Source organism: Athene noctua, chromosome 7, assembly GCF_965140245.1.
Source record: "Athene noctua chromosome 7, bAthNoc1.hap1.1, whole genome shotgun sequence".
Lineage (NCBI taxonomy): Eukaryota > Metazoa > Chordata > Aves > Strigiformes > Strigidae > Athene > Athene noctua.
In genome coordinates, this window is record NC_134043.1 from 27,308,912 (window position 1) to 27,336,625 (window position 27,714).

The window sequence follows — 27,714 nt, forward strand, 5'->3', positions numbered from 1 at the left end:
GGGTGGCGGGAGCCTTGTGTGCATCCTGGGGTTGTTCGGTGACTCTATGCATTCTCGAGCTACAGCACTGCTCTGCTCTGGGAGGAACCCAAATACCAGTACCGCACTTTCCACTCCGGCACAAGTGGCCCCCCAAGCAACATTCCTGCCTCCAGTCTGCAGTGCACATGGGATACACCTCCTGCCCCAAGAAACCTGCCCTAGGCAACAGTACCTTGGGTCCTGGTGCACCGGGGAGGCCAAGGTCGCCCACGTCGCCCTGGGGAGGAGGAGCAGGAAGAAGAGGGTATAAAGAAGCTGCCCAGTTCCAGGCAGGAGCAGGTTGATGCTCCCCAGCCTGGGGATGGAGGAAGCTGGGACCTCCCAGAGATGTGCCAGGGGTGCCCTGGGGGAAAGCCATGACATGCTCCTGGGGGACATGGGATAGGAAACACTCACCTGTTCTCCTTTGGGCCCTGACGGCCCAGCTGCCCCATCTCTTCCAGGAGGACCCTGAGGACCCTGCAGAATGCCCATGAGATGGATCCAGTGTCATGAAACCCCACGGAGCTTGTGGGCACTGAGCCCACCACCATCACAGGGGGCAGTTACAGCCCCACTGCTACGGGGTGGCCCTGGGATGGGTCCACTTGGCCACCCCATACACTTACCACTGGCCCTGGGGGTCCAGGGATCCCATCCCTGCCTGGCAGCCCTGGGGGTCCTGGCAGGTCTGTGCGGTTCATCCCAAACTGTCCTGGCTCTCCCGGCAAACCAGGCACGCCGGGTGGCCCTGGGGGACCAGGTGGCCCTCGCGGACCCTAGAAGAGAAGGAGGGGACAATGGCTGAGCGCATCCCCACACTCTTTGTCAACAGGACAGGCACCCACCTGCACTCACCCGCAGGCTCTCCAGGTCACCGGCAAAGCCAGAGCCCTCCATGTCAATGAAGGTCTGGGGGAGAAGCACGAGGATGTCAGGCATTGACGGGCAGGGTTAGGGTACCCAGTAGTGCAGGGATGCTGCCGGGGGGCTGGTGGCAGCATCCCACACCTCGGTGGTTTGATGGATACCCGCCCGCCAAATCCCTGTGTCCCAGGGGGCACCCACCAGCTTGTCATGCTTGGAATAGGGTCCTGGTGGTCCTGGGGGGCCAGGTGGTCCGGGGGGTCCCCTTGGTCCCATGCCTGGGTCACCCTGACACAGAGGAGAGAGCACAGTTTGTGAGCACAGCCAAGCTGATGGTGAGAGGAAAGGGGGGCAGTGGCATGTGCTGTCCCCCTACACTGGCACCAGCACTCACCTTCTCCCCCTTCAGACCGGGCTCCCCTGGTGTCCCAGGGAACCCCTGGGGCCCCATATCACCCTGCAAAGGGGAGCAGTCGGGAGTCAGAGGGTGCCAAGGCAAGGGGGTGGTTGGCATGCATCAACCCCACCATCCCCCTACCGACTTACAGGTTTGCCGTCCTCGCCAGGATCACCCTAGGGAGGGATGGCAGAGAGGGGAGAGGTCAATGTACAGGCAGGCAGTCAGGGGTTGGGGGAGAGTGGGATACCCGAGAGGTGAGGGGCTCAACTCACAGGTTCGCCGTCCCTGCCAGGGGCTCCATCCTTCCCCGGTGGCCCTGGGGGACCGGTGACCTGCTCCACCACCGAGCCATCAGCATGCCGTGAGAGGGTCCCGGGAAGGCCGGGTTCACCTGGTTCCCCTTTCTGGCCCTTGGAGCCTGGGTAGCCAAATCCAGCACTGCCCTGGGGACAGGAGGGATCCAGGATGGGTGGCATGTCCCCAGGGGTGGCAGCCCAGAAAGGAATGGCTTTGCCCCAGCTCCCCCAGTGATGCCTACCTTAATGCCCAGCTCTCCTTTCTCCCCCTGTGGGACAGAAAGAAAGGAGCAGGTGTGAAATGCGGACATGTCACTGGCATCCTCGAGCTCCTGGAGTACTTTCTCACCCACCTTGTCACCCTTGACACTGCCCGAACCCATGATGCCACCAGTCCCCGAGTCCCCTTTCAGGCCACGTTCACCCTTCTCCCCTTTTTCACCTTTGGGTCCAGTGCCTGTGGAAAGTGAAAAGGGACCCAGTCATGCTTGGGGATGTCCACCCCACAGTGTCCCCACAGGTGTGCCTCAGGGCTGGCCGGCATGGTGGGGAAGGGGAAACCTGTCAGCATTACCTCCTGTGGAGACCTGCCGTGTCTCCTCCACTCTGGTCCTTTCAGCTTGCTGTGGGGAACCCCCACCGCTCCTCGGCTCACTGCCCACCACCACGGGGGGAGAGGTGACAGGGACGGCATCCACCAGCCCCGGAACACCCTGCGCCAACAACAAGGGAACATCATGGCACTATTCACCTCCTGGTGCCCTCCCAAAAGAGACAGGTGCCAGGACCCCATCAGGAATCCCAGGATCTCAACCATGGGGGGCACTTAGCCCTCCCCATCCCTAAAATCTTGGTGTCCTGTTGGAGAGTGAAATGCCTGTGGACACCTACTCACCCTGACTTTCCCCAAGGGTTGGTGTCCACCTTCTGCCCCGCTGCCGAAATCGCCAGAGACCTGCATTTGCCCAGGGAGAAGGGGCAAGGGGTGAGCTGGGAGCAGGGGATGGCAGCCTCCTGTCCTGCCCTAGCCAAGCTGCTGGCACTCACCTCAGCGTCATCCTCCTCTTCCTCACACTGGCGCTCGGCTGCCTGCGGGTCCCCTTGAAGCTTCAAGTCAGCAATCACCCCCTGGAAGGAAACCACGCTGAGGGCTGCCACGAATGGACATGTGCCACGGATGGAGACATGTCACAGGCCATCCTGCGGCATGATGTGACCTCCCATGCCACCCAGCCACCACGTCCTAGAGTGCCCTGTGTACATCAGGCTTTCTCATCTGCTGCAGAGTGCTCTCCCCCTACACATCCATCCATAACTCAGCACTTGCAGGTTTCAACCTTGCAGCCCCTGTGCCCAGTGCCACCATCATGGCTTGACAACTCATGGGAAAAAGCCATGTGCAAACTCTGGCACCAGGCGAGCTGAGTGGAGATAGTGGCCAGGATCTGGCTAGCCAGACAGCAATGCTTTTACAGGGACCTTTTTGGCCATGCTCCTTGTTTCCTCACTCTGGAGCATTCCCCAGCCACAGACTGCCTGTCTGGCAGGTCCCATTCCACTGCAGGCCCGGTTTTGTGTTTCTTAGGCTAATCCATACTTCCTTACCATTTATTTGGGTTTTGCAAGCACTGTGCACATCCAAGCTGCTTGTTTATACAAGAAACCACCACAAATTCCTTCCTAAGGATGCTGCCTCTAGACAAAGCCCTGTAACTGAGCTACCGGGACTGCCCAGGAGGGCAGCATCCCCGTCTTGGCTGGGGAGGTTGCATGGCTACCAGCCTCAATCCCGCAGCACCCACAGTGAGTGAGGTTATCCAGTGCATCTCAGATCCCAGCCCAGGTCCTCACTGCTGGGATGGGACACGGGGATGCTGCTGGGGTGGGATACTGCTGGGACGGGATGCTGCCCATCCCTCTGATCCCAGCAGGGAGATGCTGAGAACCACGTTGGGAAGTGAGCTTGGAGAGGGCAGACACCTCCTGCTAGGTGTCTCTTCTCTGGGAAAGACACCTAAAATAATATTTGGGCTGCCTGAAAGCACAGTGCACCATGTCCAGGAAAGAGAGTTGTACTCAGGAAACACAATGGGTTTAAGAAAACAGGAATCATGGGCAGTTGCAGTTCAGCCAGGCAAGCTATGACGTATTATAAATATACTATATTGTAGATATATGATAAATATATTATAAATATATTTTTTATATATATAATTTTTAAAAATCCCTCCCACAAGGAAGTGCCCCCCAGGTGACCTCCTCCAGCTGCTTGTCTTGGTGACAGCTGGCTCTAATCCATCCCTCTCCTCCCCACAGAGCCCAAGATTTGATAAATGCAGCCTGGCCTTCCTGGTTCTGGGGCTTGCCAGAGGCATCAGAAATAATCTGGTTCCAGCCCGGAACTGAGGCATCTGCATGAGGGATGGTTATAAGGGTCCTTTGCAGCCCGTTTGCCTCAGTAAAGGGGCAGAAGCATTGCAGGTCTTATCATGCATCCAACGGCAAACAAACCCTCCTGCCAGACCCCAGCTGAGACCTCTGCTCCCAGGAGCTTCTGCATTACCTGCAGGCTTTGCTCCTCCAAGTTTCATGCCATTACAACAAGGGCAACTCCGAAAGAAGCACAGTTGCCAGCTGAGATCCCACCAGCAGCCCTCCAGCTGCCCGCAAGCTGCTCATCTTGTGGCTTGACCAAGGGCCAGGCTTTAATCAGCTTGATGCCCCGTTAGTTCCAGATAACACGAGTCAGGGCTAGTCAGCGATGGAAATACCACAAGGCAGTCAGATGACAAGGAGACGTCTGAGCCCACGTTCCCCGCTCCCCTCTCAGCCAGCCAAGGCAGACAGCCTCCTTCCCTCAGACCAGCTATGCCCCGCGGGAAAACCGGGGGTGGGCAATGGTGGGATCGGGTGTTAGGAGAGTTCAGGAACACCACCTGCTAGAAAGGCAGGAGCGCTTCTCTCTGCTCTGGGCTATTGCTTTGCCTTCCAAATGGTGCCAAACACTCTCCAGCTGGAGAAAGGAGCTCACCACAGCCATGACCTGGCCCTCCCAGCATGTTCAAGAGCAAAAAACTACTCTTCAAGAGCAAAAAGTTGCTTTTTGAGACTTCAAGGGATCAACCCAAATCCCAGTGCAAACTGGTCTCTAGCCCATTAATCATTAACCCCTTCCCGGGGGAGCTTTTCCTGCCCAAAGCCATTTAACTAGGACTGCAGCAGCACTGCTCGTTAGTCAACATGAAGTTTAAATTCAGAAATGTGCTTTGCAAAGCTCCCTGTGAAAAGCATCACTCCACTTGGCAGTGCCTTTGTTGCTGGGTAAACCATACTCAACACAGGAGAAACCTGGAGGTGCAATCCTGAACTTTCTTCTCAAGCAACACAGGGGATTTCCATGTCAGCTGTGCATTTTCCTCACACTTCCCATATGCCTTATCTAGAACATGTCATGCTCAAATCACAGGCTGAGCTATCACCTCCCCTTGCTTTCCAAAGTCTTCCTGCAGATATCACTCAATGTCTGCTAACAAAGATATGCTCTGGTCCAAGCATTTATTCCAGCTAAGAGAGACATTTTACCAGCCAAACCAGCTCATCCATCAAAGGAATTGGGTATTTTTAACAATGTGGAGATTTGAAGAGGCTCTTTGTGTTTGCTGGAAAAGGTATGGGCAACAGTGGCTGCTGTAGTGCAACCCCATCTCCTGCCAGCCCAACCTGAGAGCTTTGCTTTGGTGAGACACAAGACAATAAAGTTGGTTGCATCTTTTCCCTCATCTCAAGTGTCTCCTTCCTCAGGGACACACACAGAGTGTGACTGTTGGTTTGACTTCTGGACAAAGACTTTGGTTCCACAGGCACAGACTGGTGTCATGTCCCTCTAGCCTCACCCAGGCTTCTTGGAGATGCTCCTTGGAGTGACCTAAGGTCTTACCTGGTATTTATCTGGGTCAGCTCCTCCAGCCTGAGCAACAAAGAGCCCAGAGCCATCTTCCAATTCCATCTCATCTGGGGAGCGCTCAAAGCGGACCCGCTCGTGCTCCTCACAGTCCAGGTAAAGGATGACTTCATCCTCCTCCACGCTGATGGCAAAGCGTGTCCACTGGTTGAGCAAGGTGGGCACGGTGAAGGTGGCTGCTGCATATGAGCTGGGTGAGCCTGGTTCCGTGTAGTAGAAGATGATTTGCTGCTTGCCCGCCCGCAGCTCCGAGAGCTTGACGCCCACATAGATGATGCTCTGTGAGGAGTCCGTGATGGCAAAGAGCACACCGGCCCGGGGGGTGGTAGGCTGGATGTGGAACAGGAGGGAAAAGTCCCGGTAGAAAGGGCTTGGCAGGTGGTACCTGGCCACTTGGCCTGTGTTGGCATTGGGGCCGAAGACATAGCCAGGGTTGTTGTCAGGGCCATAAATTTTGAGGATCTCCTCCGGTGGGGGATCTCCAATCAGCTCCAGAAGGCTGACCTCATGGCTCAGGTTCTCTGCAAGAGGAACAGAAAGGGGACAGTCACAACCAGCCTGGTGAGGATGATCACTCTCAGCAAGGTACCTCTGGGGGGCACACGTCTGGTCATGCTTCCCCCAAACACTGCTCCTCAGCAGCTCTCTCCATTTTCCCTCCCCATGGCCTGGGATTTTCTTTCAGGCTGCGGACTGGTCAAGGCAGCAGGCTCCCTGAGCTGCTCCAACCACACCATTTCAGTGTGACTCCCAAAATGCCACCCATCCCCTGCCATTGGGTCTCCAGCTGGGACATCCCTAAGGTGGGATAAAACCAAAAGGATCTTGCTCATGGTAGCAACATGCCCGTGCAGACATCAGGGATGCTGCTGGAGCACCAGGATGCTGAACAGCCACGGAGCTGCAAGGAAGTGTGTTGCATCCATACCCGCTCTGGGGTCATGGTGACCCCCCACGTCATCCCGGGACAAGCTCACGGGGTCACCTCAGCTGGGAATAAATCAGAGCCATCCCCTTGCAACACCCTGGGAACGGAGCTCGAGACGGTGCAGCCTGTCAGCTTCCCAGATGATCTCAATTTGGAGCTTGCCTCCTTTCCCGACTCCTTTTTCTCAAGGCACTTGGGGAATTTCTGCTCGGGACGGTCTCCCCTACACGACGCAGCTGAACATCTGGCTGGGGCGAGCCAGCCTTCTGTACGCCAGCTCCCGTTGTTTTGGCAGCAGGCACATCCTCATCGCCCACACACCGGGCGTTGGATTCCTCCTCTCCTATGTCAACTGCTCGGGTGGGTGCCAACTCAATGGGAGCGAGCACCTCGGGTGCTTTTTAACTCCATGTTTCCTGGGAGCAAGGAAATCCAATCACCTTGGCTCCAAAACAGCTGATAGCTTGCACTGGGAACAGATGGCCAGTGCTGATTTCAGCCCCATTCTGAGTCAGGAGCAGGAGCTGAGACAATTCCATGTCCCCAATTCCAGCCCTGATGTTTCACGTGAGTAATAGGGGGTTATGAGAGGTATGTTGAGCCCAGGAGGGCCAGCCAGGAACCTCCACCCTACTCTGGAGCCAGGCACTGTCCTCCAGAGCTCTTTAAAAAAATAAAAAGAAGAGGAAAAAAAAAAAAAAAAAAAAAGACAGACATCAGCCCAGTCTTGCCCAGCCTGGAAGGAAAACATGTTTTAGGATGGTGGGAGGAGATGAAAACCTGGATGCCTCTTCCAAAGCCTGAGGGTACCTGTGCATGCAGAGCATCCCCAGCCTCACCCTGCTGCCAAGCTCTGATGCCAGCACCGGCCCTGTGACACGGACCCAGGCAGTCCCCACTGGGTCATTTCAACATTAGAAATGTCACGGAAATGGAGGAAAGTTTTCTCTCTGCCAGACCCCAGACTTGTTGATCCTCTCCTGAGCCTGCTGCTCAGAAACTGCTCCATGCGCACTCTGCTCCCTCAAGACCCCAGTCCCTCCCAAGCTTGGCACCCCAAACCTGAGCACCCAGCCAGGAGGAAACCTCCCTCCTGGGGTCGTGCCTGTCCTGACTCTCTCATCCACCCTGCACCTGGATTGGGCTATCCTGTGGGGCATCCCCAGCCCGCTTGGAGGGGAAGGGCCCAGTGCAGCCCATCTGCCCCATCAGCTGTGGGGACCTCTGTATCCTGGACCCTAGCATCCTTTTGAGCCTAACACTCCTTTCCACCCAGATGTGTGCAACCCTACACTAAAAACGATGGGGTGAGTGAGCAGGGCTCCCCTGGACTGGCAGTGAGCCCCCAGCCTGGCACCTACCCTTGGGACACCCCACAAGCTCACTGCCATTGCTCCGTCCCCAGCTGCACCATCGCCGGTCGCTCCAGCCACCCTGCGGGGGGCTGTGGCCAATGCCAGGATGCAGGGATGGAGATTATCTTGGGCTGGAGGAGGCCAGATTCACAGCAGCTTTAAGGGAAGAGGAAACCAGCGCTTCCTCACGGGGGTCTGCACGGGTGCAAGAGCCAGCAATGCAATTTCTGCAACCAGACAAGCCATCGCCTGCCCCCAGGGCTCAGGATGATGGGGGACAGGCTGAAAGAGGCTATTGTTAACAATGCAATTTTCAACCACACTCCCCTTCACATTTCAGCTGGCTCTGAGATCTCCCCTCCTCTCCAAACATGCCACTCGCCCCCAAGCCTGGGGTGGGAGCTGGGTGCCAGTGCTTCCCCAAGCAAACAGGGACACATCTTTCCCCGGTGCAACATGCAAAGCAGGCAGACGCCAGGGCTATGAGGCTGGATGGGGCCTAGGGAGCAGGGGGATGTAAGGGGAGATCCCTTCAAACAGCAGCTCCCCTGCAAAAGCCAAGTGTCCCTTCTCAACCCCAAATCTTTCAGGCCATGCCTGCTTTTTCCAAAGGGCACCCAGAGCCCAAATGTCACAACCCTCATCCCTGCAGCAAACCAGGAGCACCCAGAGCATGGGGAGGCAGAAATGGCAGAGGCCACAGTGGTTTTGTTCTGAGTGCTGTCACAGGATGGCTGTGGGGATGCCTCTGGCCACAGAGACCCAGCCATTTGTTCCTGTTGCCATTGGAAAGGCCCCAGGGATGTTGCAAGCCACCTTCCTGTTCCGCCATGACCTTCCTGGCTGGCCCAAGCCGTGGCTACCAGTGTGGACTTGCGCATCCTGTCCTAGCTGGGATACAGGGGACCATCGGCAGGCAGGAGCATCTCAGGTTACTCCATGGGGTGCAACAGAGTCCCCATGTCCCCTGCCTTTTCCCAATGCTGCCCATCCAGGAGCATGCGCCTCCCATCAAGCATCCCCATGATCCCGCCGTGCTGCCCTGGGGTCGGCTGGCAAACAGAGCCGCTTTGATGCCATGTGTGCGACCCTTGTATACTGGCCCCTGCTAAATCGCTCCTCTGATGGCAATGGGCGTCTCGCTGCTCCTGGTCGGCAGCCCCAGGCCATCACCCGAGGGCACAGAGGGCCAGCGCAGGAACACAGTCTCATTCAGAGGGCTCAGCGGGGGGAGCAGTGAGCTCCCGCTTTCATCCCAAACTGCGTTCTTGCTCTTATATCCCGATACGAATTTCTCTGAGTGCTAGTATCCCCTCCTCCCTTCCTTCCACCCCCCCACCACCAAAGAGGCACATCTTGGTCCCTGGCTGACATACAGAAGGGTCACAACCACCAAATGGTGAAGCTGGAGGTGAAGTAACCTCTCCCGCCTGCCAAGCAGGGAGAGGATCAAACATTAGCTGTTAGGTAAATAATTAACCTCAAAGCAAAGGCCCACTCTGGGAGAGGGAAGCATGTGGGCATGGCCACGGGGTCACCTTGAAGCTTCCTCACTGCCATGGCCCCAGATGCTGCTGCAGTTGGGTGGTCACAGGGTCCTGGTCCTCCCCCTGTCCCTGCGGGGAGCTGCCAGCTCTGCAAGCACTCCGCTCCTGGGATGGACACCTCGAAGTCGTTTGTTGTGCACTGCAGCACCTGCAAACCAGCCCTAAATGCCAGCATGATGAGCTCAGGGAGCATCTCTTGTCCTGGCCACTGGAACGTCGTCTTTTAAGATGGCCACAGTGTTTCACCGGGGGTGAAACAGCCCGAGGAAGGGATGGTGATGCTCAGCCTTGTGGAAGGAGCCAAAACCCACTCCAGCCAAGGCTGGATGGAAAGCGATTTTGGACTCAGCAACATCCCATGGAGCCAAGGCAGAAGCATCCCTCAGCACCTAAAACCCTGGGGGAGTTTGAGGAGGGGAGACACACACAAACACATGGAGATCATCCAGCCACATTACCTGCAGAAGCATTAATAAAGACACAAGAATACCCTTCATCCTCCTCAGGGAGAGCATCACAAGGCAGAGGCAGGCGCCCGCCGGCCAAGTGCATCCAACACAGGTCTCTGACGGCCTCGCAGAAGCCCTGGCATGGCGGGGGGGTTACAGGGACAGAGGCGCTACACCCAGGGAGCAGGAGCAAGCAGAGAAACCACTCCACGTAGCGATGGCACCGCGATTCAAGCAGCCCCTCCCACTCATGCAAAGCTGCCCAAATTTCCACCTCACTGCTGTGGCGGAGGTAATTCGGTAATCTGAAATGGTCTGTGCCTAGCACACTGCAGAAGGGCAGGTGTGTTGGGATGGGCAGGCAATGGCCGTCTGCCAACATCAGTCCAGGTAAGAAGGATGTTAGCCCTGTGCCGCTACTACTGTAGAGTCGTGTAGCAGCGGTTAGTAAATCAAATTCGAGAGGACTGGCAAGAGGAGGATCCACACCATTAGCTGCCCTCCTGTTAGGCAAAGGTGGGCTCTGGCTCCTGTTCATGCCAGCCAGCACCAGCCCCCAGTGGCCGGTGCCATGCCGCAGGATCTGTGGGGCGGGCGATGTTCCGTGGCGGTGTCGGGGCGGTTGTGCCATGGGGTCTTGGGGCGACATCACCTGCTCACGGTTACTGTCACCTGGTGAGAAAGGAAAAGGGGCACTACCTGGCCGGGGACCTGCTGGTCTCTGCAAGGACACCCGTGTCCCCACTGCTGTAGGGGTCCCCGTCCCCAGGAGCTGCAGGTCTTCAGTGTTCCCCATCCCCAGGAGCTGTGGGTCCTCAGTGGTCCCTGTCCTCAGAAGCTGTGGGTCCTCGGTGGTCCCTGTCCCCAGGAGCTGTGGGTCCTCAGTGGTCCCTGTTGCCAGGAGCTGTGAGTCCTCGGTGGAGCTGCTGGCCACATCCTGGCCAGGAGCAGGTGACGTGCTGTGGGGAGGAGCGATGCTTGGCTGTGCCGTGCTCTCCACCAGCCCCATAGCATTCCTGTCCCACTGCTCGGTGGTTTTGGCCACAGTCCCCTCACCCACCAGTGCTGTTGTGCCAGGATCTGGATCCTGGGGCTGTGGGGTGGTGATGTCTCCCACCACCTGGCTACCCCATGTCCCCAAGGACGTGCTGGGGGTAGGAGCTGCCTCAGAGGTGAGCAGTTCTGGTGCTGTGGTTCCCTTGCCGGGTGCCGCTGGACTTCCCATGGTCTTTGTGCTGCCCCAAATCCAGTCCAGAAGCTGCGTTTCAGAGGAGGAGAAGCAGCAAGCCAGGAGGAGCAGAAAACCCAGGCGAGGTGGGGCCATAAGGAAGGGAAAACGAGCCCCGTTGCTTCAGAGAATGAAACGGAGAAGCCAGAGGAAGGAAAGGAGGGAAGAAGCAGGAGTTTTTTCTGGGCCGGACTCTCGGAGCACTCACATTGCTCTCTCCTCCCTTGCTCCAGCACACCACCCTTCAAACCAGACTGGAGCAGTGGGAGGAGCGGCCACACCGCCGGCCCCGCCAAGCCCTCCTCTCCCAGCGCCAGCCTCCCAGCACCCGGTACGGCCCATCAGGGACCCCGCTGTCCTGCTGGGAACCCACCTGAGCCCCCCAAAGCTCTGGGAGCCAAGCCAGCCCTCAGACGCACCCTGTTCCCTATCTCAGTTGCTGCTGCCAGCTTTTTAACTCCTTCCTGCCCAGAAAAATCCTAAATCCTCTCTCCCTTCTTGGTGGCTCTGGTTAAATTACCAGCATCTAGAGCCGTACCTGGGGCGGAAGGGGGATCATGAATGGACACTGTCCCCACGGATGCCCAGCTTTGGTGGGACACACAGGTCCCCCCACTCCAGGTCTCAGGAAAAGTTTACAACCTCAGAGCAAAACAGAATGAGGAGGGGAAAAAAATTCCAGAAAACATTTCCAAGATTTCCACTGGCTGGAAACACAAGTCCCAAAAGTCAAGTGTTTTAAGCCACTTTCCCAGCTTGGTTACAGAGCCAGGACCCCCCAGGTGCTGTTACAGGACAGTGAGGGGAACACTTGCAATCCCCCCCAGCCACAAACAACATATGCCAGTGATGTCTCAAAGGTCTGAGCAATCACAGCCTTGAGCACTCAAGTTTTCCTGAAGTCTGGGATGAAAATCTCCCCCCAGCAGCTCTGGCACTCTTCCATGCCCCCCAAAATTCAGTTGCTTTTCATCTCAGCTTAAAAAAATCCTCCCAAATCCACTTCTTTCCCATTTTCCCATGTCAGTGATGCCCCACTCTGGAGATGATGACCCCTGTTCCTAGGGACCACCTAATCCCCGGTCCCCTACAGGGATTGAGCACACCCATGGACCTCATGCTGCTCTTGCTGTGACACCAAGCAAGTCACCTTCATGGCTCAAAAAGTGTTCCTGAGAAGGTAGATGGGGGGCGAGGCGACAAATTCAGCTCTCCAAGCTGGGATGCTGAGTGACCAGGCAAGCCATAGTCTGTGGGAATGTGGTCCCAGAACATGGAGTGGGAAGGGATGTATCTCTCTCCATGCTCCAGTTTTAAAATATTCAGGAAAAGCACTGAAACAAATGCTCAGAAGTCTATTTCGCTTTATGCAACATTTCCCACACTCCTTTTTAAGTGAAATGGGTGAGTTTTCCCCTTAAAATTGTAGCTTGCACAGCAAGGATGATGTTCCTAATAGGCTTGCCCCATGACTGATGTTGTTAGGGGCGCATGTGGTGGAACAGCCCACAACTAATTGAATATGAGATGCGTTTTTGTCCGTATGTCAGAGTTTCCATATGCCCCCCCCCCCCCAGCTCATGTGCTCCCATCAACCTGATGAAAGGAGCCAGCCTGGCAATCCTTCCTGGCATGTTCGGACGGGACCCTGCTGCGCCCAGCAATGCTTCCCTGGGGCGAGGGCGCAGTATCCTGGTAGGGTGCGGGATCCCCTCTCCACGTCCTCGGGACGCCCAACACAGATGCCAGTGACTGCTGCTTCTCTCCCACTGGTGGGGAGGACAGAAAAAGCTCAGTGTTCCCACAGTTTCTCCCCAAAACTGGGGGGAGATATGTGAGGGGACAGCCTGCAGTGGGGATGGGATCCAAGCACCCAAGAGCTGCACAATCACCAGGACAGCTCCCAGAGCCATGGGGGAGCATCACGAGCCCCAGTGAGCTGCCTCATCTCAGCCAGGAAGGTTTTGGCAGTAGCACCACGCTGGGGTGTCCCAAGCGTGTGCAGACATGATGCCCAGCCAGAAAAAATTCCCATTTCTCCCTTCCACTGGGATTAGGCAGCTCATCATAGCAGACCAAAGCAAAGCAGCAATCCTGCGGGACCTCCCCACGCGCAGGGCTGCTGCTGCCAGCCCTCATTAAGTCAATGATCTTCATTTCACTGCACAACTCCATGCTGGCAGCTCCCAGGGGAGGAGCCAGGACTGGGGCGTCCCCACAAGCCACAGTATCCATGTACCCTGGCTGTGCTGCTGACCCCCTCCCAGCAGCGGGATTTCCAAAATAAGGGCTCGGAGGATAGCCCAGTGACATGGGTGGCACTAGAGCATCCTGACCCAGTGTGCCCAGCTCTGCCATCAACCAAGCAACAAGGCAGGGACAGGGAATTACCAGCCAGTGAAATATTTTGTATAAGTATTTCCCCAAAGAGAAGCCATGGCAGCCAACTTGCTGGCAGAGCAGGGGAAACCCCTTGTTTTAGTCTCCTCTAGGCTAAAGACTCCCAAAAAGCACTTTGCACACTCCAGAGAATGCTGCTGGAAGCTCATCACAACCTTGCACCTCTTTAAAAATAAAATTGGGCCCTCGGTCTCATTCTAATTCCCTCCTGAACAGGATGGCTGTGTCTTCCTGCCACCATCCAGCATCTTCTGGTGCAACCTGGTCCCTCCAGAAAAGGGGGATGAGGTTGCCCTGGTCACTGTGGACTCACAGTCCTGTCCCAGAAGAAAAGAGATGAAGAAAAGGAGAAGAGAGAGAGGGGACAAGTTGGGGGGGGGCGGGAGGGGGGAGGAGTGAGGCGGTGGGGGGAAGCAAGAGAAAGGGGGAAAGCAAGAGGTAAAAAAGAGAAAAAAAAGCCTGTCATGCAGGTTTCAGCCCTGCAGCCCTGCAGCATGACACCAATGGTTAAAGAATAACGATGTTATTCTCCAGGGGCCAAAGTGGAGCCGAATGAGTGGATTTCAAGCAACCAGGCCATGTGTGTCCCTGTGCCGTGGGAGCAGCCCACAGCAGCGACTGGGGATGGCAAACTTGGCCATGAATGTACTGAGCTTTGTAGTGTGTGCTCCGTCCCCAACCCATGTCCTGAGTTTTCACCAGGGGCAACTCTGGGTTGCTCTCCCCACTGCATTTTGGGAGGGGATGGGGACCCTGCCCCAGCCCAGTTCAGCAAAGCCTCCCTCCACAGTCCAAGGAAAGAGCTGAGCAAGCAGAGACAGACAGACAGACAGGCAAACGGACAGCAGAGGGAGCCTCAGGCTGGTCAGAGCGCAGGACACCCATTTTGCTGCATCCCATCAGAGGTGATGACCCATCCCAGTGCCCTATCCTGGCCATGAGCCCAGAGGTCACTGACATCCAAGCAGTAATGGGCAGTGGTTTTTGCAGGGTGCAGGCAGGGATTTATGACCTCCAACTTCCTTTCTCCCCCTGCTCACATTTCGAGGGAAAGTCTCCCAGCCTGCAGGCAAGATGGCTGCATATCATCTCTTGCTTTTGGACACCATTAGAATTGTCCCCAGTCCCTTCAGAGCAGCCACAATGACCACACGCAGCATTTCGTTGTGGAGTACTCCATGAAATGGCCTCCCTGGGGCCAGTAGGAAGGATATCTGGCGTCAGCCCTGGGATGTAAACAAACTGAAGGTCCATGACCTTTCCTCATTGCTTCACTTCAGCAGCTTGCCAACAGCTTGCCAGGTTACCATCAGTGACGGCAACACTGCCATAGGGTGCTCAAGAGAGCATCTACCTCCAAAAGGCACAAAACTGCAGCAGAGCAAGCACTTGTTATTGCTGCTGCTGTTCCATCCATACATGCACAGAGAAGAAAAATTCAGTGACTGTCAGTGGCAGATGGTATCTATAAATCCTATCGATGTTTGGGATTTTAATCCGTTCTTCAACTAAAAGCCCAAACAATTAAACGGCCCTCATCGAGTCGCATGCCGAGGATATTGCCACATCCCGAGCTGCTGACCTCCCATGCAGAGACAACCTCCTGGGAGAGACCCATGGACATGTGCCCATCGACAGGTGCTCAGCCAGGGAGATGGGAAGGCAGGGGCTGAGGACGAGGAGGCATGGAAGCCAAACCGACGTGAGTGACAGCACCCATCACAGCCCCAAAAATGATGCAGGTGCCAGTTTGCTGGGACCTGCCTCCAGGCCAGCATTTTCCTCTGCCTCTGGCTGCGCAACACCACTGAGTCCCTGGGACCAGAGTGTTCCTAAACATTTACTCATGGAGAGTCAGAAACATCCTCCCAGCAAATTCCTCAATAAGATAAACTGTCAAAATGTCATGACTGCCTCAGTGAGACACCAAATAACCCCAGGGGGTAAGAAGGGTGGCAGTGCCCAGACCCCTGCCATTACCTGCACCCTCCTCCCACTCCTGAACTCAGCAGAGATGGAGGCATCTGCTGTGCCAGGGCATCTATCCTGCTCATCTGAGGAGTATTTTTGTCAGAAATCATGGGAAATTATGCAGGCAATGGCAACAGGCAGTGCAAGCAAAGCACAAAGCAAACAGCCTTCCTTCCAAGTGTGGCTAAAAATACCCACGGGGGTCAAGCCCCTTGGGAATGGCGTGCGAAGGGGCAGGTCTCACTGAAGGCAACTTGAGTTTGCCTTGTAACTTGTTACCCTTTGGTGAAGACTGAGAGCCCAAGCTGGAGAAGGCACAGCCAAGAGATGCTGGTGTCCCCCTTTTCCCCATCCACATGGGCAGTAGGACAAGGCAGCAGGGACAGGGAACTGGGGCTGGGGTGACTTTGGCCACCCTGTGAGGTCCCCTGGCCACCCCAGGGGATGGTGGATAGGGGCCATCAACCTCTGGGCACAGTCAAACCCAAGGGAGGTCTTTAAAAGTGCAAGGAGGTATTTAAAATGCAAGATGAGCTTGATGTGACCTGTAGCCCCCAGCCCCACCACTGGTGTCCCCTCCCCTGCCCTGCCTCCACACGGCACACCAGCTCTGCTTCCCATCACTCACCTCCCTCCAGGGCCGATCAGCAACCAGGAGATAAGGTGAGGAGAGGCGAGGGAAGGAATGCGACCCCCTCACTCACTCTCTGCCACGTTAATAAATCACCTTGCAGACTAATTGCTCCTTGGAGGGGGAAGACTCACCCCCCTCCTCACCCCCCCACCAAGGCCCCGGTTCAGCCTGGGAGCCACACTCCCAAGAAGCCCCGAATTTCAATCGCGTTCCTGGCATTCCTGCCCCTGCACGCAGCCGAAGGGCAGAAGGAGCTCCGGCAGCGCCTGCCAGCCACCACCATCTGGGCAGCACGGGAGGGGGGGGGGTCTATCCCAGTTATGGGAGGTGGGGGTCGGTTTCCATCTCTGCAAGGAACTGAGCAGGTCTGCAGCTGGGGACCACATCCCTATTCTCAGGCACCTATTTATCTAAAAATACAGGGAGACCAGTGTACCCGGCATCCCAGCTTGTAGACGGATGCTGTACCAGAGGATGAGGGGAGATCAGGGTCAGGATGAAGGGTTTGTGAGCTGACTCAGTGCCATCACAACCTGCTCATTTGCACAAAGCAAAGTAGAGAACAACAATCTACCCAGGCGGGGTATATTTCCCCAGAGCTCAAACAAAGCCTTCCAGCATCACACAGCAGAGAAGCCAGTGAAGCCCAAAACATCAGGACTTGACTCCCACGAGCATATTCTAAGCCACAGAGAGGGCTGGGCACCAAGAAGGACTGGGAAAGGGCCCACAGGACACCCTGCCCATGCCTCAAAGATGCTAAGCTGCTGATGTCAAGGAGCTCTGCCAGAGTGTAGCCCTCCACCAGAAGGCTGCATGACAAAATCTGGGTCTTACCCATTCCCAGATGTTTTTCAGGACTTTAGTGCAGAGGAAAATACCAGCACAGAAAGAAAAAAAAAAAAAACAACCCCCCAAAAAAACAACAAACCTATTCACCATAAAAAGCATAGAAGAGCTGCCAAACAAAGGAGTACCTGAAGCTGTGATGGAGCAGTACAGCATCCATGCCATGCCACAGCATCCTTCCTGCATCTGCCACGAGCTGGTGCTGCTAGCTGGTCCCTGCTGCTGCAAGAGGCAACTGCCACAGCTTGTGGATGCTTTACAGAGGCTCTCCACAGCTTTATGGTGAGGAAAACCCACCCGGCAGTTCAGTTACCTCATCTTCAGTGCGGCTCGCAGCAAACAAAATCCAAGTTCCTGCGGTTGCTGCAGGACCAGGTGGCAAGAAACACTATTCTGCTAGGGAATGGAAAAGAGGGATCTGGGAGGGGTTTTTGGTTTTGGACTTCAGCTACAATCTCCTGCTCATCCAACCAGCCTCAGTCTTGTCAATGCTGCCCCCCTGAAGCGCAGGGGACTTTGTTTAGCTTGGATCCTCTCAAAGCCCCTGGCTGTGCTTGTAATAAGACCCCTCACTCGCTCCATGGCCCTTCCACCTCTCTGTATTCCTCAGACAATAGTTTGCCTGTGCTGCTAACTTTGGCATCACTTCCCTGCTCTTTCCAAAGTTTCCTCTGTATAAGGGAGCCAAGCTTGGTCATCCCACTTTGGTATTGCATCCCATCTCAGGGCTGTCTGTTGGGGACCACACTTCACGCCAGACCTCTCCATAGCTTTTGGTCCCTCAAGGTGCAGATACAAGGGGATAAGATGCCCAGTAGATCCTTTGGGGTCGGATGGGATCAAAGCTATTTAATGCCTTCATTAGCAGCCTGAATGAGGGACCACTTATATAGGAAAAGTGTCATCCAGCCCTTGAACCTACCCAGCTGCACATGTCCCAGTGCTAAAGAAAAGTAAGTTGAACACCTTGAAATTAAGTTGACGGATGACAACTTGATGTCAGTCGAGGCTGAAATCCCCCACTCCCTGCCAGGATAATAGTCTCCGTCTCCACTGGCACAGAAAGTATTTAAGCAGCAAAATTTAGATCTTTTGAGAGAGTCCAAGCACCTCTGGAGGCAGACATTAAAGGGGTCAAACAGGTCAATGTTGTCAGTGGCTACTTTGCTGCTCCATACAAGTGGAGAGAAGGTATCTTAGTTTCCTTCAGCACTAGGGAAAGCCAACAGGCCCTGGATGGGGCCAGAAAACACATCCCTTTCAACCAACAACTGAACATGCCAGGCAAGAGATCTTGTTTCCAGCACAAGCAGGAGATGGGGACCAAAAGCCATCAATTGACCGATTATTCCCTTTTTCAACAAATTGTTTGGTTTTAAAGCAAAGTATGTCAGTAAAATAGCATTAATGCACCAGAGTTTACCATCTATAATGTAACAGATGTCAAGAGTAAGGATGGCTGTAATAGATTCCTGCTCACATGCAGGTGGGAATTCAGGAGCAGGTTTGCTCCCTCCTGAGCACAGGGACAATGCCATGGCCAGGCACCGTCCCCAGCACTGGCATCCCAAAGCAAAGCTGGCCAGACCACGGGCACACAGCCATGAAGATGAGTCTGCAAGCTGTTTTCTGGGATAACAAGGGTTAAAAAAAAAAACCAAACCACACAAAAAAATCCAGCAGGCATGCCTGAAGAGGAGGATTAGAGAGAATAGGGCCATTTCTCAGCAAAGACTATGGCAACGTAAATAGAAAAGTAACATTACGCTCAGGACCGGGGCCCTCTCCCTTTGCTCCTTCCCTACAATGCCACTATTGTTTTGCTGACAACTGGTAATTATCCCAAGCTGCACACACTGGTATTCCCACCCTTTAACCGGGAGGGATTTTGCTGCCGCCGACCCTCTGACACCAGCAAAAATTCACATACCACAGGGTTCAAAGGGGGGGCGGGCTAGAAAGGCTGGGCGAGCCTCATGGGGTACGTCATTCAGGGACCTCCTTTTAGTCATCCCTAAAAACCAAAGCTATTTGTGATGGTTTTTTTCCTGATGGCCATGCTTGGGGTTCAAGGTGCCCCAAACAGCAGGGGGTCTTTCCCTCCATCCTGAGTGAGCATCACCACCCTAGATATCTAAGTCTGCATGGTGCATCCTTTCTCAGCCTGGCAGCAAAGAGGAAACTGAAAAAAAAATCCAAAAAAATAATCAAAAACATGGAGGCAAGGTTTTTCCTTCCCACCTAAAAAGTTCAGGCATCCCTTGGGACACTGGGCCCCCGGGATGAACCCCTGCAGGTAGATGCTGCCCTGCTGCCTGCTGCAAGGGGGCTGTAATGGGGATAAGAGTTGGACCCATGACTCCTCATTTATGGGATGGGGGAGTCACGGTCCCAACCTTCCCAGCGCATCAGGAGTCCAGCCTGGTACCAGCACCAGCTCAGATAAGGTGATAAAAAAGTACTGGAAACTGCCTCAAGATGGATTAAAACACTCCCATGGTCAAAATGTAGATTTTTTTTTTTTTCCCCCAGGCTGGTGCATGAGCCAGAAAGACCAGAAAAAGGAGAAAAAAAAAAAAGACTTTTTTTCTGTCACAGTCTGCAGGCAGCACAGCCAAGGACAGAGCAAGGCAGAGGACACACACAGCCGCCCAAGGACCCGGCTGTGAGCACCACAACCAGCTGCCCTGGGATTTTTTTTTTTTCTCCTGCATTTTAATTACACGATCACAGAAGTTTCTTCCTAACGGGAAAGCTGGAAACCAGTTTTTCCTGCAGCAAGGCCAATTCCACAAATGCTAGCAGTGACCTATAAAGATAAAAAAAGCCCCATAAATCAGCAGAGCAGTATCTTTCCTTCCTTGCAGAGTCACTGGCCTGTTTCGCTGGGGTGGTTTTTAGTTCTTGTTGTTTTAAGCACCCAAGAGAAAAGAAACTGCTTCTAAAACCCCACTTAACCCATCCCAGCTGCAGAAAAAAAAAAAACACGTACGCTGGAGGAGCTATGCTATGGGACTCCAGGCAAGCTCCAGCCTGTCCCTGCAGCACTGGCCGGGTTTTGTGGGGAACAACCCCCCCTTCTCTCAATCCTGGAGCCCCGCCAGCCTCTTGCCTAATTGAAGCGTGTGGCCACTTGCAGGAGGGAAAGCCAGTAGCCAGGGCATGGAGGCTCCAGTGCCTCCAGGGGTGAGCCCCGCCGCAGGACCAGCACCCCACTTTTAAGGATGCTGAAGCTTGGAGGAGCTACTAGGGTTGTGTCAGTACCTGGCTCCATCACTTGCTTGGCCAGAGTGGTGACACAGCTGCAGGGCAAAGAATAAACCCAGATTTGTTCTTTAAACCACTTTTTGTTGCATTGAACCACCCTTTTTGGGGATATTGCAGCAGAACAGGATGGGGGGAATAGCAAGGAAGGGACAAAGGCTTGCACGGCTTGTGAGGGAAATGATCACTGGCCCCTCTGCAAGGAAAGGAGGGCAAGAGAAAGCCTGCAAGGGGCCACGACGAAAGCAGAGGAAGGGCTTAACAGATTAAAATAGAACAATGTTATCGGTGGGCAGCTGCCCCACGCCTTCAGGCCACGTATGCGGGGGGCTCCGGCTGCTGGCTCTGGCTGCACAGTGCCCACCAACACCCTACCAGTGCCCACCGGGGTGTGTCTGGGTGTCAAGTGCTGACACCAACTGCACCAGTGTCATCAAGAGGTTGAACAGCAACAGTGCCATAAAAGGATTAAACAGCAAAACGGAAGAAATGGGAAACATTTTTATTCCCAACCCAAGAAAATGGGCTTTTACTGGTGTTCATGCAACTGCAGTTCATCAGTCCAAACCACATCAGCAGCACCCCAAGGCCAGAGGGATGCCAGCAGCTTAACAGCAACCTCTGCACAGTGACTGTTCTCACAGCCAAAGCATTGGGGATGTACTGGAAGCCCCAAACACTGGGATGCAGGGGAGGCACTGAGAGACCCGTTTCCACTGTGACGGATTTACAGTGACCGGGGCTGTCCCCAGGTCCCAGCGTGGTCACGGTGGAGCTGGTGCAATGAAGCTGGCTGTACCTGGCCATGGAGCATCCCACACCAGCAAGCTCCCAAACCAGGCTTGGTGTCGGCCTGGGGACAGAGAAGCTTCACCACCTACCTACCCATCGCTGGATGGATGTGGGCCAGCCAAAACATCCATAAGCCTGTTTTATCACCGTCTCCCACATTTCCCTGCTGCTGGACCAAAGCTAACCACCAGGAGCTGTCAGCAGAGCCTGGGGCAGGCACAGGGAGAGAGTCCGGGGCTGTGCCCGGAGCCCAGCCCACATCTCCCCCCTGCCCAGCCATGCGGAGCGGCACGCATCCGGACCACCAGCCCGGGATGGAGTGGGACACAGCCAACGTCTGCCTTACACCGCTGCATTAATCCTGTTGCTAGGACACCCGTGGGCAAAGAAATACAACTTGACGGATTAGCGTCTAGACTGGATGACCTTTCCCTCCACTTGCGAGGTGGAACCAGGGCAAAAATTGGGCGCCGTTGGCTAAAAGAAGTGCTTTTTGTAGTTGTTTGTTTGGTTTTTTTTTTTTTTTTGTAGATATGAGCCAGGGAGGGAGGGACATCACTGTCCCTGAAAGACCCATTTCACTACCTGCTGCTGGAGAGGGATGTGCAGGAGACGGACCCAGGCCTTGCAACCTGCTGCCAAGCAGTGCTTTGCCCAGCAACCCAGTTGACAAAAGAGTCTTTCATGAGAGGGGACGATGTCAACTCCGCAATTAGCAGGAGAAAAGAAAAAAGAGCCGAAAGAAGATTATTACCAACAGCAGTTGCCTCTGGGGGCCCCTCTCAAATGGTTTCGTTAACTCTTTCAGCTGAGCCCAAAAAGAAGAAGGTATGGAAGGAGCCACCAGTGTCAGCAGAAGCCAGTGGCTGGCTGGACCCAGGGTGCCATCCCAAACGTGCAGGATGCCATGAGGAGACCTGTCCCCTTGGGTGCTGTTGGGGCAGTCTGGCAGTGATGAGTAACTCTGCCCCTGAGCTCCAATGCTGGATCAGACCCAGAGGGAACAAGGACCACCACCCTCCTGTATCTCTGCTGGGAAGGGACCACACTACAGCTACCACAAATCTCCTGCCCAGCCCTGGGGAGTCCCTGCGAGATCAAACACTGACCTTGGTGAGTGGCAACCTTGCTCAAGCCACTGAGTGGCCGTAGAGTATGTCACACACCAAATGTCTTCCACCTCCTGCCTTGCTGAGTAACCTGATGGAGAGGCCAGCCCAGCCCACTGGGTATCACACACAGAGGGAATGCCAGGATTCCTCTACACCCTTCACCTTCATGGCCTGACATTTCCACCTCCCCACCAAGAAGACCCAATGGCTTGTTGAAATAAAGACCCACGTGTTTTTATCAGATAGTGCCCTGGTTACCTGGTGGGAAGTGGTTAGAATCCTCCCTACAAGCATCTTTTCTCTTCCTGATGCTAAAACCCCCACAGCTTTCCCTTTTGCTACCCACCCTGAGGAAATCTGGGACAGGTCACCCAGAGGACAGCAGCTCACCCTGATGGTGCCACTGTCCCCTACCCCAGAGGCATTGTGTGATGCAAGTTGTCGCTGCAAGATGCCATCCAGAGAGCAAATCCCCACCCTGGCCTGCAGCAGCTTTGGCAGGCAAGATGCCAGGCTGAGTGCAGTCACAGGATGGGGATGCACAGGGACTGTTTGCCCTTCTGCCAGGAGTGGCCCTGTGACCACTGCTTTCCAGGCACACTGTGGGGCTGTGGCACATGCTCCTAAGGAGCCAGCTGAGGCTTCCCCATACCCCAAGGATGTCCTTGGGGGTCCTTGGGGGCCTGCCCTGTCCCCACACAGAGATTTAACAGGAAGCCCAAGGCACAGAGGCCCCCAAAGGAGCTGCAGAAATAACTAGTTAATCAAGTCCTAGATTAAAAGCCAAAAACTCACACATGCTGTTGCCACACAACTTCTTCATCCACAAACTCGGGGACTTTCTCCCACTCCCTGATATTCAGTGGGATTTGGTACTAGCCAAAATCATTGCAGATCTCTTCTATGCCATCTCCCACCCATCAGTGCTTCCTCTGAGCACTGGCTCTCAGCAAGACTAGGCACATCTTCCTGGAGGGCAGCTGTACTGTTGCGCCATGCACATTGGTACCCAGGAGATGGGGAACATGGCTGGAGGACAGGAGAGTCAGTGAGAGCACCTCACAGATGGCAAAGAAGAGATGGAGTGATGGGGTGAAGCAGAGCCCAGCACTGGTCCTCCATTCATCACAGAAGATGATGCCTCCAGGTTGCATAGAGGCTGCACAGGACATTCTTGGAAAGGGTCCATCTCCCTCAATAAGGCTGCGGGAGGCTGAGCTATCGGGTCTGTGCCTGTGCTGGATCAAGCCTCTCCAGCAGACTCGTTGGTGCTGGCATCTCCCAGGAGGGCCAAGCCATGCCATGCACTCCATGCCGGGGCTTGGAAGGGAAACCCCACTTCATGATGCAGTGGGACATAATCTCCTTAAAAGACATGAGGCCTCCTGGCTCTGAGAGCACCCATCCCCTCCTCAGGGCAAATGACCCAGCACTCAACAGCAGAGTGTGAATTCATCTGGTGAGCGAGGCAAGCAGTTACTAATCACGACACACTAATGAACACTGTATTGAAGGCTTACAGTCCTGGCACATGGGCAGTACAAGCGCTTCTCCTGTTTCAGAACACAGCTGGGGTACCCTCAGTGAGAGTGTAACGTGAGTTGTCCTGGGGCTCCATGTCACCCACAGGTCCTGGGTCTGGGCAAGTCTGTCCCCTTGCTGCAAAACAGACCCCTGCCCAAAGGGAGGGAGGGACAGTTGCTATGGTCACCCCATTCCTGGGAACAAGTTGGGAGTGGGGCAGAAGTCCTAAGGGGTGATCCCAGAAGGGAGCAGGGATGACCCCGTGCTGGGGTTTGGTGAGGAACCTCAGGAGTGACCACCACACCAGACCAGTTTGGCCACATGAATGCTCACCACTGAGGCTGAGCGCAGGGTCTCCATACACACCAGAAAGGGCTGGAGCTTCCCCAAAATGAGGGTCTTGGACCCTCTGGAGAGCATTTTGGGGGCAGAGGGGAAGGACCAAGCCAAAAAGATGCCTTCCCACCCTGGGGATCTGCTTTAAAGCAAGATAAGATGTTGTTTCACCTTCACCCTAACACACTGGTGGGTGCCTTGCTACTCTGACTTGCATGCATCATCCTTCCAACCCACAGATGCTTAGGAGAGGTGTCCACATTCCCCCTTCCCTGAGGATCCTGCTAATCCTGCTTCTGGATGGCACAGCAGAGCATGCAACACCCCAGCATCACCCATCTCACCAGAGGCACAGGCCCCTTGGCTTCCAGCAACCCCTTGCCTTTCCCCATCCCTCATCGCCACCTGTTTAATAAATTACAGCCTATTGCCACCAGAACAAACACAGAGCCCCTGATCTGGCATCACCAGCTGCAGTATTGGCCTGGGACCCACCATCAGGAGTGAGGCTGAAGCCTTGTGCACCCATCAAACATGGACCTCCTTGACTTGCCTCCCTGGAAGACACACCTCGACTGGAAATGCCACTGGGCTGGAGGGAGTGGACGGGACCAAGGACACCATCCACAGCATGCATGCAGCCAGTGAGCACCATCAGCTTATCTGTGGTTATCAAAAAGGTGCTGTTAATCCAAAAGTCAACAATCTCCAACTCAACTAAGTTACAGACTAACAAGGAGGGTGGAAAAGAATAAATTTGTTTGTCTACAGTGTTTACTGGAGGAAAAGCAGGTGGCTTACTTATGAATTATAAAATCAGAGATAGCTTCAAGGGCTGCTGGGCTGTCATAGATTTTTGCCAGTGGTGATGGTGGGAAGAGCACAGGGATGGTGATGCTGGGCTGGTGAGCTGCAATTCCAGGTGCCCTGGATGCTATTCCCACCCCAAGCTGTTTGAGCAGCCTCTCACAACCTGGGGACAGGGTCAGAGGAACAGCTAGATCTTCCAGTCCCCCGAGGAGGAGGAAACCAGCAGATCGAGCTGGGGAATAAAATAAAAATACAATAAAATCCACTAATGACCGGTTTCCATCTTAGAAAAGGGTTGGGAGGCGATGCCAAAACAAGCAATAAAAATTCCACAAAAGCAACCTTTTCAACTGAAAACCAGCAGACACGGGATGTTCCGGACCAGATGTTGCTTATTGAGAAAGCCCCCAAAGCTGGGGATGCTCCTGCCAAACAGCGCTGCCGGTCAGAGCCAGGAGCACAGCAAGTCCCTGGAGCAGCCCCATCCCACAGCCTGGGGTGGGGGGTTCCTGCTCCTCCTGCCAGCCCCCAGCACATGCTGGGAGGCAAAAGCCACCCCACCTTTGCCTTGCAGGAACCAGCCCTTCACCCCCAAAGGGTTTATTAACTGCGTTCATGCCTCAAGGCCATTGAGGTTTTTTGGCCTGCAGTTCACTCTCGCACATGCTGGCAGAGAAGGAAATAGAGATGAGAAACAGAAAACACACTGAATGACGCCGAGACATACAATTATGTGGGCAGAGCTGGCAAACACGTCCAGCACCGCCGAGGCAACCTACCAGCTGTGCTGCCAAGCTGCCACCCATCCCACAGGCTACCCTGCTCCCGGTGACTGGGAGGGATGTGGGACATCAGGCTGCAACATCACAACAAGATACCCAATGGCTTTCTCTTTAATGAAGGCTTCTCACTCATTAATAGCAGAGCCAAGCTTTCCAAGCACAGGAGACAGCCTCACAAGTGTCTGAGCAACTCTGCATTATCCAAATCTGCATGAACAGCACCCAGACTGTATCAGCCATGAATTTCCCAGGTTCTGCTGGTTCCCCCCCACTGCATCCTTCCCTCTCTGCTCTCTGCTCGCTCCCACCCAACACGACTCATTTTTGCCCTCAAGCCCACTCCAGCTCTCCCCCCACCAGCAGCCTCTGCTCTCATGTTTCTCCCAGTGGCTGCAAACCCACATTAAGGCAACACCGGAAGCCCCCGTTAGCTGTACAAATGTCCAAACCATTTTCTCATCCCATTCAGCTCCTTGCTTTAATGATATATTTGGCAACAAGCTCTCTAGGCTAATCAAATCCCACATTAAAAGCCAAAAACCACACATGTGCTGCTACCACATACCTTCCTCCATCCACAAAATCAGGGACATTCTCCCACTCACTAATATTCAGGGGGAATTGGTACCAGCCAACACCGTTGCAGGTTTCTTCTCCACCACCTCCCACCCATCAGTGCTTCCTCTGAGCACCAGCTCTCATCAGAACAGGGCGCATCTTCCCAGAGGGCAGCACCACCGCTGCTCCACACACACTGGTACCCAACAGATGAGGAATGTGGCTGGAGGACAGAAGAGCTGGTGAGAGCAGTCCAGAGATGGCAGAGAAGAGATGAAGTGATGGGGTGAGGTGGACCCCAGCACTAGTCCCCCCATTTATTGCAGAATATGCTGCCTCCAGGCTGCATACAAAGCCAGAGATATGTGTAGGACACTCTTGGAAAGGATTAATCTCCAACGCTTTCTCAAATGTCATCAGATACACTAGAAGATCGTTAAAATGCTTTATTAATCCCATACCTCTGGGCTGCTGATATACATCTGATCCTTAATTCCAGATGTCTCCTTCAGCTCTTTGAACTCTATCCTGAAATGCCAGAATTAATCCTTTTCTTGGTAAACTATCAGAGTCTGGAAGAGACACAGCACACTCACTAGGATTGTTATTTCGGGGCTTAGAGCACCATCCCCAACAGTCACCACAGAACAGACTGGTGCAGGAGGGAAGCTGGCACTATGCACATCCAGCAACAGCAGGAGCAGCAAGGTGTAGACAAGCCCTCACGAGTAAAGCTGTGCAGCAGCCCCTGCCAGCCCTATGAGAGCAGTTTGCATGGCTCCATCCCTCCTCTATCTCCTCCAGCTCCTCCTCTCCATGTGTCCTCCCAGAGACATTGCCCTCTGCAGAGCAGCCTCAAGCGCAGAGTATCTCTCGAGGCAGGGAAGCATTAGCTCGAATAACATGGAAAGTTTTCCTGAGGATGGAGGATCTTCTCCCTCTGCTCTCCAGACATGGGGCAAATACCATCCTTGAACCCAGCTCCCTGGCACATCTCTCCTGGCTGAGCAGGGCTCTGTGTGGACCTTACCAAACCGGAGAGTTGCTCAGGCCCTACTGAGCGGGTTATAGTCACAGCCATGGGAGCCCAGGGAGCACGCTGGCAGCAGGAGGGAGCCCCCTTAAACACGAGGACTCCTGCGCAGAAAGGATGCACTGTTGAGTTGCACACCAGCACAGACCATCTAGCTTCCCACACGGCTGGGCAACAGAACCCCAGATCCCCACCCCCTAGGTAGTGGCTCGGAAGGAAGGGGGTATGTCCATGGTGGGGTATCCTATACTAAGATCACAAACCAGAGTGGAAGCAAGGTAAAAAGCATGGCCAGCAGATCAAGAGAGGTGATGCTCCCCCTCTACTCTGCTCTTCTGAGACCCCACCTGGGGTACTGCACCCAGCTCCACGGTCCCCAGCACAAGACAGCCATGGACCTGTTAGAGCAGGTCCAGAGAAGGTCACAGAAATGGTCAGAGGGCTGGAACACTTCTCCTATGGAGAGAAGCTGAGAGAGTTGGGGTTGTTCAGCCTGAAGAAGAGAAGACTCCAGGGAGACCTTACTGCAGCCTTTCAATATGTAAAGGCAACTTATAAGAAAGATAGAGAGACTTTTTGCCAGGGCCTATAGTGACA

At 54.6% G+C, this 27,714-nt stretch overlaps 1 protein-coding gene across 3 annotated transcripts in view; it reads right to left on the reverse strand.

Annotated features, from left to right (window-relative positions):
- The window catches only part of COL18A1 (collagen type XVIII alpha 1 chain), a 41,858-nt gene that overhangs the window by 8,150 nt on the left and 5,994 nt on the right, over positions 1-27,714 (reverse strand). The window contains exons 1-15 of one of the 3 annotated variants that reach the window (XM_074910217.1): positions 9,834-11,163; positions 5,522-6,066; positions 2,632-2,712; positions 2,480-2,539; positions 2,159-2,297; positions 1,938-2,041; positions 1,827-1,853; positions 1,561-1,731; positions 1,435-1,461; positions 1,283-1,345; positions 1,090-1,176; positions 880-933; positions 651-800; positions 439-501; positions 215-259 (exon numbers count right to left, since the gene is read on the reverse strand). In XM_074910217.1, coding sequence (XP_074766318.1) covers positions 215-259; positions 439-501; positions 651-800; positions 880-933; positions 1,090-1,176; positions 1,283-1,345; positions 1,435-1,461; positions 1,561-1,731; positions 1,827-1,853; positions 1,938-2,041; positions 2,159-2,297; positions 2,480-2,539; positions 2,632-2,712; positions 5,522-6,066; positions 9,834-11,148 — 2,931 coding nt within the window. In that variant the 5' untranslated portion in view covers positions 11,149-11,163. Of the gene's footprint in view, positions 1-214; positions 260-438; positions 502-650; positions 801-879; positions 934-1,089; positions 1,177-1,282; positions 1,346-1,434; positions 1,462-1,560; positions 1,732-1,826; positions 1,854-1,937; positions 2,042-2,158; positions 2,298-2,479; positions 2,540-2,631; positions 2,713-5,521; positions 6,067-9,833; positions 11,164-27,714 lie in introns of those variants that run through there. The other 2 variants (XM_074910218.1, XM_074910219.1) reach the window with 2 other exon arrangements.